The 12447-nt window shown below is 42.1% G+C and overlaps 1 protein-coding gene across 2 annotated transcripts in view; it reads right to left on the reverse strand.

Moving 5' to 3' along the window:
* The window catches only part of ash1l (ash1 (absent, small, or homeotic)-like (Drosophila)), a 181377-nt gene that overhangs the window by 94657 nt on the left and 74273 nt on the right, over positions 1 to 12447 (reverse strand). For both annotated transcript variants that reach the window (XM_067975852.1, XM_067975851.1), the window contains exon 4: positions 1071 to 1175. In XM_067975852.1, the coding sequence (XP_067831953.1) occupies positions 1071 to 1175 (105 nt within the window). The remainder of the gene's footprint in view (positions 1 to 1070; positions 1176 to 12447) is intronic.

Here is a 12447-nt window from a genome sequence, read left to right on the forward strand (position 1 = left end):
ACAGGACCAATTCTCCTTTCCATTGCTCGCCACAACAAAAGGTCTTCACAATATACAAGTGTACACCCACTGGCTTTACCATTCACATTCTTTGCTGGGGAAGAAGGGTGATGTTGAAATAAACAAAAATAGATCAGTGAGAAATCATCTTTAATACTTAGTTCATTAGCTAGTCAGTTGACAAATGTACTGGCTGTAAAGCAATTAAGTGTAATCCAAATTAAGTGGGGTCAGGTCACGGCAATGTAGCATTAGCGTTTGAGTAACTCTGCCGATTAAAGGCTTTGGTAAAAAGAGTTATGGACTGGGAGGAAAAGTATAGCACTAGCTAGAAAATTGGCTTAAAAACAGAAAGCAGGGTAGCAATTGCCCGTGTGTGGAAGCCAGATGAAGATAGGATCAGGCTCGGCTACGATGGCCCAATAGCCTGGCAGTACTCCCAGTCAAGGCTCACACGTGAACAATGGTAACTTGCACATGGTATCAGAGGGCAACTAGCAATCATGAAATCATACCCTAGCAAACTAAGACACCTGGACAGTTACATACCTGAACATGGAAGCGTTCTGTAAAATTGCCAGAGATGTAACAAAAGCTGATTGGTACAGTTCTACATATGGACATGAAAGATACAATCATACTGTATCACTGTTTTGCTATAACCCAAACATGCTTCCAACAGTTTTCCAAAAAAGCAGTCACTCACAACAAGAAGATTCATGAAGCGGGCTCAAGATACACAAAACTCAACTTCTTGCCTCCAAACTCTGCTGAATCAATCACTCCTTCTACCTCTGCCCACACCTGTACTTGCCAAACTGGTCTCCAAAACTTCCCTCTTCTGCTGGGTCAAATTCACAACTGAATGGTTTAGGACTTATATTAAAGTACTGGACTTGTTGAACCCTGGGATGAATAGGAGCAATGGTGGGGACAGCGGGGTGGGCAGTTTGGTTGGGTTGAGAACAAGAGAGCAAAGACCAATTCTCCTAGTCAAGAGGGAAATTTTGACAGGTTTGTGGGGGTGAGAAAGGAAAAAGAAAGAAGAAAAAGATGAATTTTGGACTTACCTGCTGAAATTGCACTCTCTGATGGAGTTCTCCTTCTGGTGGGACTGCAACTCGCACTGTCCTGATGTCTCTGTGGCGTCTGTTTGTCTTGTGCTGGTTGCATACCTGTAGATTGTATAAAACAGGAACAATTAAAAATAACACAAGAGAACAAATATTCCAACACCACTAAGAGGCAGGTGGATAACAAATATATCACAATTGGTGGCAAAGTTAATCATAAATTTGCGCAGCTTGGCTTAGTGGTACCTCCCATCTATATGGTTGTGAGTTCATGCCCCACTCCAGGCCTTAAATGCATAATCTAGGCTGACACTCCAGTGTAATACGGAGGGGGTGCTGCTTTGTTGGAGGCGCTGTCCCTTGGGGACTGATCCTGTTCTGATGGTTCACGAAGACATTAAAGATCCCATTTATTCGAAGATGAGTAGAGAACCAGCATCACCAAAAACAGATTAACCGGTTATTCATTGCTATTTGTGGGATACTGATGGCTGCTATGTTTGCCTACATACCAAGTCACTGTACTTCAAAACACTGAACATGAAGCGCTTTGAAACATTTTAGAGAGGTACGATATAACAGCTACATAAAAGCAAATCTTCATTATTATTATCCTATTGATCACAAGTTCTTTGTACTTTTTCTTTTTTCAATGAGTTTCAGAACAAAACACCACAAGCAGTAGATCCCTTATTCCCAAGCCTGTTCATGAGTGCTCACAGAAGTGCTTACACATTCACAGCATCATACTGGACGTGCATTAATGATCTAACACTCCACTGTTATAGCATGAGATTACAAACAGTTGCTTTTGTTTGTTCTACACCAATGATCTTTTATGCTGCAGGTCTGCATCACCTGACTACCCTAAATATATTACATAAAACAGTGCAGCTTAGATAACTTACAAGATTTTTTTAAAAACACACTTTCCCCCTCCAATTTCCTTCCCTCTGTGATTCATCTGTGCTGGGAAAACCTTTACACCATCACCCTAGTAGCCATTCTTCAAGCGTGACCGTAGGCAGTGAGCAATGACACATGATTCAACTATGGGAGGTATTACAGCCAACCTTGATCCTGCCCAATTCTTACTGGATATACACCCCTCCCCCTTTCTAGGGGCATGGGTGTCACTGGACAACAATCAGGAATGGGAACACTGAATAATTTGCCCCCTCCCTTGCCTGGGAGGACTGTGGCCAAGAATGGCATCCATACTGCTGTACTCAGCAGTGAGACGTGATTGAATCTGGCACCAAACGATATGTATGGCTTAGTTGTTACTACACTTGACATCGCCCTTAACCGCTGGGCCATCATGGGAGTTATATCTGTAGGTTTAAGAAAGTGGGTTTAAAATACTACTGAATTTTAGTATCGAATTTACATTCTCAAATGCTGTTTGAGGTTCTGTAAGAGAATGGTGGCACAAAATGTAAAAGTCATTAGATCCCTCATCCATGGCCTTGCAGTAATGGCATAAAACCAATGTTTAATGAGGTTTAACACCTGTTCATTTTACAATTCTATCACCCAAAGATTTGTTTGCTGGTGTATCTGGAGGCAGCATCATCCCCAGCAGCAATGCAACAGGCAAAGGCAGGGGCCACTCTTTTCTCATTGCTGGCAGGCTGATCAGGTCAGCACTGTATTTTCTCCAGTGGCTGGGCATGGCCCATGCATACCACTGAATGGAAAAACAGAGTGGGCAGAAAACACATTCATAAGTTGCAACTTAAAAAAAAAACAGAAAATGAACAGCACCATGAGCCATACAACAGCCTTACTTCATGTATTTCTGTTACTTAAAATTGTAATATACAATGTACATCAACAGAACAACTACATTAAAGTACCCTGTTCGGAGGGGCACTTTATATACAGCTTAGAATTCTGGTTGCTGTGAAGTCCCGTTTGAATTCTACTTCTTATTTGACCAATTGTTTAAAGATAATTCTGCTCAGTCTACACCGAACAGTACGCCTTTGATGTGCAGTTCATGCACAGGTCTGGATTTTTTTTTGTAGTCAATAAAATTTGACTGGAGCCTCATTTGTAAATGAAATCTTGTTATAAGGTTTCACTGTATTCGGCAGATTCAACTGTGGAATGCAATTCAGACACTGGAAACAAACGACGGCAGTGATGGCAGACCAGCACAAACTACACGTTACTCGAGGTATTGTAAAGGTGCAGAGTTAAATGAAGTGTCACTTCATGCAGGTGACATAGTGAGGAGTCACTCATGTCTTTTATCTTTTTAAATGAATGGAAATGAGGAGAACCGGAATTGATGGTGCCTCGTCTAGATTTATGTATTGAACTGAAAAATAACACATCCAATTTCTAGCGTTTCAAAAAAAAACATTTCTTTAGCTTTTTCTCCCCTCTTCACCTGAAGCTACTAATGTATATTGGGCCCACATCCACGGGCACTGGCTGCCCTTTTGTCCCAAAGTGGCCATTCATCATCAGCAAGTTTAGACAGTGAGTGTCGACAGGCTATACAATGACCACACTGTGCACTTTTTAGCAGGAGTCCCTGCATAGTGATCAGGAATGGGAACACCTGCTAAATGTCCCCCTACCCAACTTATGAGCCCTAAGACTAATTAGAGTGTGCCTACATCCGCCCCGCTCAACTCAGCTAACTCAATAGAGACTGGGTCCTTTAGGTTTGTGCGGTTAGTGGTATGTTGGGTGGTGGCTTTACCCACTAGGCCATCAGTGGAGCTGGTATTTCATGTTTAAAGGAAGGGGAAGTGGGGGGGGGGGGGGGGAAGGATAAGTAATGTTAATTTCTCCTTTGGATGGAGCCAGTGCTGCTTTCGATCTGCCAAAATGAGGTGCAAACGAGAGTGGTTGGGTCCAAACCCACCAGAATTTCCACTCCCCATGGGTGGACATCCAGCCTTTGGTTGGCATTTCTCTATAGCAGCAGAGCTGAGACCAGGAATTTAAAAAGATAAAAATGGGGCAGTCAGCTGTCAGACCCCTATAAAAATAGGGGAGAGGAAGACTGGTCTTATCACTCTTTGTATTTGGCACAAGACGTAACACATACTGCTAAACATGACAGCCATGGTTCAAAAGTTAAGCTGCATTATTTTCTGGACTGTAAGCTTCCTCTGTCAGTTAAACCACAGCCACACATGGTTTTAATTGTCACACACAGGCTGACTGAAAGGAATAAGTTTCATCTGACTCATATGAATCAAGCACACGAGAGGGGTTGCGAACCCCTCCCCTGCAGCAGCAATTTTGGCTTCAAATTTTCAGACAAGTTTCTCATTAAACTGACCGAGATTACTCAACTCGACTGAAAACCCCATGGAAGTTCCTAGGGTAAACCAAGTGCGTGGTCAATACCTGCTAAACCGCTCTCTCCTAAATTCACTAGTGGACTTAATTCATCATTAGTCAAGCAGTCAAAAATATTTTAGCACATATGAAGTGGGGAGGGGGGTAAATGTGAAGTGTGACTAAAATGGCCATAAGTAGTACTACAGTATAAGCATGTGGCCACAAACATTTCCAGTAACTTGCTACTCAGTAAGCGTTTTTTTAAAAATAGACTGAATAAATTATACTGGGATCATTTTAATAGTTTGTTTCAAAACAGCATTCCTTTCATTTTACAAATTTGTTTACTTATAAGGGTGCAATATTTGTAAACATTCTGAACCAAATGTACTACAGCTTAAAATGAGGTACATGCTCCAGTGAACGTTCCATAAAACAGCAGTGCGTAAACTACATGAACCAAGCCTGCAGCCTTTATGAAGGGAGGGGGTACAATATATTTTTTAATGAACGAAACTGCTAATGAACAACACTGACCAAAAATATCACCTGTTCCCTAGTGCGAGTTAATATTCAACTATTTAATCAGAAACACAAAGCTAGAGTTTTTACAAAGAAAACATACTTGTCAGACATGTGATCTGATATTAAGCCTTGGATAAGTAGTAAATTCCTTCAGCTGGACATCGGAAAGGCCCAAGCCACTGTTGTGGTATTTTCTATAAATTCTGCTCCCTTGGCATCAATGGCATACCCCTCCCTGGCCACTCACTCAGGCTGAACAAAACTGCACACAATCTCAGTACTGTGTTCAACACATCCTCTTCACCAACACCTCTTACTCCCACCTAGCAATGCTGCCCTCATACACTCCTATCTTAATTCCCCTAAAACCCTTATACACACTTTTGTTACCTCAAGACTTGATTACTCCAAGGTTCTCTTTGTTGACCTTCCATTGTCCACCCTCTAATCACAGCTGATGACCACAGCTTGTCCTGCACTAAGTGCTTCTTACCCCAGTGACCTACACTGGCACCCTGTCCCCCCAAAGTATCCAAATTAAAATCTGTTCTCATCATTAAATCCCTCCACTGCTTTGCATCTCCCTGACCCTACAACCTCCTCCAGCCATACATCCCCTCTTGCATCCTTCAGTCTGCAGACTTCTGCGCATCCCATTTCCCTTTGCTTGCCCTCGCAGATGGAATTATAGTATGTTGCAGAAAGTATTAAAGGGTATGGGGAAAGAGCAGGGAAATAGGATTCATGTAGATAGTTTCAGTAGAGGAGCTAGCAGCAACAGGGGAGCCAGCACCAGCAGGGACACAATGGGCCAAATAGCCCCCTTCTTTGTTGAAATATCTACAATGATTGTATGGAGTCTGCATTATGTATTTATGAGGGTGGTCATCTGGAGCCTGCATTTTATACTGAGGTTTCTGTTGAATTGACACAGCATCTGTTGCTATGTCTCCAGGATCTAACAGATGGAATCAGTGGTGAAATTTAGTGAAGTGCAAACAATGAATGTTGATTGGTTCTGAACAAGTAATAATTTGACAAAAATACATTCCATTAGCATTTGCAAGAATGTAAGAATTTCAGAATATCTACTATTTTGGCAACACATACAGAAAAGTGACAGCATGCACAATCACTGTACAAAGTCATGGCCATTTATCTCTTGCACATAAAAGCAGGGTGGCTGCCCATTATGTACAAGTCTTTGTGTCAAGTCCTAATGAACTGGTTTGCACAGATGGGTGCTAATCTATTCCTGGGCCTTGGCAGGGATACTAAAGGAATGATTTTAAAATCCTCATATTCCTCTTAATCTTTGCACATTATAAGATTCTTTTCCCTCTGAAATATGGGACAGAGGTACCAAATAGTGTTTTAATCAGCTCTCTCCTGTACCACAATGAAAACATTACATTCAGATGCTTTAGTCCATCAATAATATTTTAATCCCATTAATTTGTACAGCTTTAAAGTTCAGCTCAGATACACTGCCAAAACGCACAGAAAACAAGAACAGCAGCTGTCTTAGGAGGGCGGATCACATCTCACTGTCCTCATGCCTTGAGCTCATGAAGGCTCTACTCCTACCATTATAATCCAATGAAAAAAGTTAGCAGCAAATCTAGGAAAGGGCAAATTCAGATTCATTTACTTGGTTTAATATTACCGACAGCTCAGGAATCACGAGGCAGCAGATTTCTATTAACGAGGTTCTATTAAATGAAGCACTACGTTAGCACAAGTTGTTCCCAGAGTAAACAGACTTCCGATTTTCAAGTGCTTACCGTCAACGGGTGGACAAGAGCAGAAAATAGAGGAAACTCGCAGCCACCTCACAATAACCACCAGTAACTGACAACTGAAAACACTGTAGGTTGTGCCAACTATTGTCAGAATCTGATAGTCTATCGCTTACTGAAATAACTGAACATTTAATATGATTTAGATAGATCAAACCATCATAAAGACTATACAACTTCCTGGTTAATGTGTATTCAGTGTTTGGCACGGTTATGTATTGACACCATGGCTGAACAAACCACAGTTCATTCAGATTACATTTTTCCAGCAGCACATGTTAGCAGTCCCAGTTAGTAAACCAAGGACCAAAATCCATTACAGTGTTTATTTTTTAATATAAATCCAAGTGAAGGTCAGCAGTATTTTTCAGAACAGACCTGAGTGAAGGTGTTTCAACCGGAACCATACAAGGAGCAGGGCTGCCGACTTTGACCCAGTCCACAACTGGTTGAGATGGGGCACATTTTTTTTTTAAAAAAGGCTATATGCATGCAATCCCAAAGGTGAGAACATGAGTGCAGCTTTTTAACATGCAGCAGACATCTGTTGTCCTGCTTTCCTTCCTCAAATTTACTGGTAGAAACCCCAGAACTGGACTATCCTATTCAAAACGATATGGAGGTGGTCACCGTAACTGCAAAGCATTATGATGGGTTTGCTAAATGAGCCATTTGTTGATTCAAAATTGCAGATCATCTGATGATTATTTTTAAATTTGGTTAATTTGTATGTAAAAATTATATTACAAGTATTACATTGAACCAGGCCTCAAAATTAAGATCAGACAACAGCTAACAGGAGTTTTTGGGCGACAGATTTAATAAACAAAACGCTGGTTGAATGATAGTGGAAACAAAGTTGTTTTACCGAGCTTGCATGCACAAGCGTTTGATGAAGGAGCTTCCGAGATGTGGTAGCACAGTCAGGTGCTCTAACATGCTGCCGATCCAGAAATTCAAACCAACTGTGAAACACGACACAAGCTATTTCGAATCTCAAAGGTACCACATAACCACTCTGACTGCATTAGCTACAAGCCTCTTCTCTGGAAAGGAGTAATGTAAAGAATCTTACAACACCAGGTTATAGTCCAACAATTTTATTTGAAAATCACAAGCTTTCGGAGATTATCTCCTTCGTCGGGTGGAAAGGAGAAGGTACAACACACAAGTGCTGGAGAGGAGAATATCATTTTATAAAGCTGTTTAATAATCAGCTACTAGAGGTGTGTGAGCAACCCAGGGTCCCTCAGATCTTTTCTTTCTCTTCATTCCTTGTTTTTTTTTGGGGGGGGGGGGGGGGGGGTGAATGGAGGAGAGCAGCAGCACACAGCCCTCAGCCTCCTCACAATGGCATGGTAGAGATAAGGTGGGGTGGGGGGGCAGGTGTGTGTGTGTGTGTGTGTGTGTGTGTGTGTGTGTGTGTGTGTGTGTGTAAATCCAAGTCTAACTTTAAAAAATGGGAATTTCTTACAAAGTACAATGACGGATTGATTTTTTTCAAAAATACACAGAATAACTTTCAATAAATACAAGAATTGGTCCAGTCACAAATATTAACCAATATGTAGGAAATCTTAAATGTGATTCGCAAACAAATGCACTCTTGAACGAACCACAATGAACTTCACTGCTTACAGCAGCAGGAAGCTTTAAGGATATAAAAAAAAGACATGTATTTTGACTTCTCAATCAGGAGAGCCCACAAACCAAACTACAAAACTATTTGATGGGGATTATGGAGAGGGGGAAAAAAAGGAAATACAAAAGACACCGATACGAGTAGAAAAAAAATTACACTACCCTAGCAGGGTGCATTCCCAACTAAAGTTTCTGTGCAGGGAAAGGAGACCCTGCTCTTCCTAGCCACTCACTACACAAGTTTGTCTTGCCAAACTGACACAAGTCCTGCTTTTGTTATTTCTGTTGATCACAATGACTCAGCTGAGGTTCTGTAGGTTTTTGATAATTTGAACCCACCATTACCACAAGCTGCACCAGCATGCAAATAATTACCAGGACAGACTGCCAACATTTAACGAATAATCATACTTTAGGCATGACTCTTTCAAAGATTAGGATGGGCAACAAGCACAGTTGGAAGTTTGGCTAATGTACACAAGGAAAGAATTAGTCTCACTTGTTTTCTGTAGTCTGTAGCAAGGCTACAATTGTTTCCTCTGTCTCATTTTTTTTAATTCTCCCTCTCTTAGAATCTCATCTCACACTTATACATTTCCCCAAGGAGATGGGCTAGAGCCCTGCTCCAAGGCATTGACCGATGCTGCTCTGAAAACAACTGTGAGAAGGTGTGGCAGCAGCTGGGGTGACCATCCATCTGATATTTCCTTCCTCTGTAACCTCTGCTTGGTGTGGTCACACTGTGGAACTTTGCCATTACCACCCACTCTTCCAAAAAAAAACTTTTATTTCATGAATATATTTATGAGCTTTAAAGTGAGGGATATCAGTGCAAAGGAATAGAACATTTCACACCCAGTGTCAACACTTGAGCACTCTCAGGGGAGTATCACACAGATTAGATAGAGTAATTTTCTAACAATAGAAGACCAGAGGAGCACTTTCAATCCAGTACCACCCACCTGTGTTTATACTTAAAGATATCTCCTACCTGAAAACTGGCGTCTTCAATTTATTTGGTCCTCTACCATGGAGACCTGCCATTTCATCTTAGTCTCTGTCCATACTCTGATGTTCCAACGTGTATGTTAGGGGAGCAGCCCATGTGTGTCCTGAGTACCATCCAGCTGACACTAGATTTCATCTAGCTTAGGTGCTTCTGGATCAACTTTCAGGTTGGTTCAGAGAAATGAATTTTAACCTAACCCGCCAGGTGGGAAACTGGCGGGATGGGATCGATGCCCGTTTAACACCCTGCCCGATTTTACTTTCTATTGACTCATACATATCTGGCATCAGACTAGGTACAAACTGGGATGTGAAAAGTTAGATCTCAATAGGCGAGAAGATTAAAGTATTGGGGTGGGGGGGGGGGGCTGGAATTGTGCACTGAGTGAACTCTCCCAATCTTTCTTTCTCCTGACCCAGAATACCCTGTGGGACATTTCAATTCCCCCTACTACTACATGACTGAATGACCATGTCAATTTAGTACTAATTTGTGCTGAATTAAGGACAGATGTGAGGAAGTTTTTAAAAAATTCGTTAATGGGATGTGGGCGTCGCTGGCGAGGCCGGCATTTATTGCCCATCCCTAATTGCCCTTGAGAAGGTGATGGTGAGCCACCTTCTTGAACCACTGCAGTCCGTGTGGTGAAGGTTCTCCCACAGTGCTGTTAGGAAGGGAGTTCCAGGATTTTGACCCAGCGACGATGAAGGACTTTGCAGGGTTGGTTTGCCTTTGTCGTGTCCGGTGCCTAGTGGTCTGATGCCGAGTGGTCCGTCCGGTTTTAATAAGAACATAAGAAATAGGAGCAGGAGTGCGCCAATCGGCCCCTCGAGCCTGCTCCGCCATTCAATAAGATCATGGCTGATCTGATCCTAATCTCAAATCTAAATTCATGTCCAATTTCCTGCCCGCTCCCTGTAACCCCTAATTCCCTTTACTTCTAGGAAACTGTCTATTTCTGTTTTTAATTTATTTAATGATGTAGCTTCCACAGCTTCCTGGGGCAGCAAATTCCACAGACCGACTACCCTCTGAGTGAAGAAGTTTCTCCTCATCTCAGTTTTGAAAGAGCCGCCCCTTATTCTAAGATTATGCCCCCTAGTTCTAGTCTCACCCATCCTTGGGAACATCCTTACCGCATCCACCCGATCAAGCCCCTTCACAATCTTATGTTTCAATAAGATCGCCTCTCATTCTTCTGAACTCCAATGAGTAGAGTCCCAATCTACTCAACCTCTCCTCATACATCCACCCCCTCATCCCCGGGATTAACTGAGTGAACCTTCTTTGTACTGCCTCGACTTTATTCTTACTATGACTTTTTTTAAGCGAGATTTTACAACTGAGTGGCTTGCTAGGCCATTTCAGAGCACAATTAGGAATCAACCACATTGCTGTGGGTCTGGAGTTACATATAGGCCAGACCGGGTAAGGACGGCAGGTTTCCTTCCCTAAAGGGCATTAGTGAACCAGACGGGTTTTTATGACAATCCGGTAGTGTCATGGCCTCCATTACGGATACTAGTTTTTTTTAATTCCGGATTTTATTTAATTAATTGAATTTAAATTCCCCAGCTGCCGTGGCGGGATTTGAACTCATGACTCCGGATTACTAGTCCAGTAACGTAACCACTATGCTACCGTACCTACGAAGTTAGTTCAAAGTGAAGGGATGAAACACTGATAAAACTTAAGATCCATCTGTTTATTGACTTAAAGTCCAATGCCATGAGCGATCCACCACCCTTTGGCTCCCACCCAAGCCTCTGCCCTAGTTAGGGACCATCCACAATGACACATGCATCAATTCCTGGGCTACACTTTGATTAGAATTTAAACTATGAGGATAGGGGAGAGGTTCAAAGTTGTTGCTTTCAACTAGAATATTTTTATTTTTCAAATGAGGGAAGGGAAAAAGAGTTTAACAGTTTAACTTTCAATTCTGTGACAGGGGTCTGTGAGTCTTGTAGGTAAATCCAATCAAATTCACTTACAAGGTTTAAGAAAAAAGCCTTCATTTCCCCTTAACCTTTTCTGCTCCAAGGAGAACAATCCCAGCTTGTCTAGTCTCTGCACATAACTGAAGTCCCTCATCCCTGGTACCTTCACAGCCACAGGCAGAGTGGCTCTAGTCACAAAGACCCTCAAGTCATCTGCTGCTATTTGACACAGTTCAATAATCACCTCCCTAGATACTGCTGCTTTGATCGTGTCTATCAAATATGATTTGATAATCATATTTTTACAAAACACTACTTCATTTTGATCTGTACATTAAACAGCTACACTGCCTCATCCGCTCATATTCATGCAACGGTTTATCCATACACCATTTAGAAACAGCAGTGCTGTGGGCACTAAATCTGTAGGCCTTTGTGGGCAGAGGTTACTACTTTTCAATAAAAGGTTTGTGATGTCAGAAAGATAGCTCCAAACCCACTTAAAAACACTAATTATTAAGAATGCTCATGCGTGCGTGTTAAGTGGGATTAACATAATTAAAATAGGCCACAATCACAGTTCTTATCGCCTCAGAAGCCTGAAAACAGGTTGCCTACAAGTCCAGCTCAAAACTAATGCTAATGGGACATAGTCATCGTCAGATCCAGAAAGACTCTAGTGGCCACCAGATGAAGAGCAAGAAAAATGAGAGGTTCAAGAACACAAGTTCAGGACTCCCTGGAGAAGACCACATCTTAGGGAAAGGTCTGCAGGGGCAGAATGTCACACTGGACACTATCGGAGCAGCAGCATCTAGGGAGGCAATTACTGAACTGTTTCAAATAGTAGCAGTTGACTTGAGGGTCTTTGTGACCAGAACCACTCTGCTTGTGGCTGTGAAGGTCACAGCAGCACTGATATTTTTCACTACTGCATCATTTCAGTTGCCTTGCAGTGATTTAGCAGGCATTAGCCTGCATACAAGGTTCACCTGCATTCAAGACATGATTAATACAGTTCCAGGAGGGTCATCTGTTTCCAGAGGCTCAGAGCAGCTGTTGAAGACAAAGCAACAATTCAACATCGATGCTGTTTCCCAAGGTTTTGGGTGTGATCAACTGCACCCATATGGACATATGGTAGCTGAAGTCTT

This window comes from Heptranchias perlo, chromosome 44 (genome assembly GCF_035084215.1).
Source record: "Heptranchias perlo isolate sHepPer1 chromosome 44, sHepPer1.hap1, whole genome shotgun sequence".
NCBI classification, from domain to species: domain Eukaryota; kingdom Metazoa; phylum Chordata; class Chondrichthyes; order Hexanchiformes; family Hexanchidae; genus Heptranchias; species Heptranchias perlo.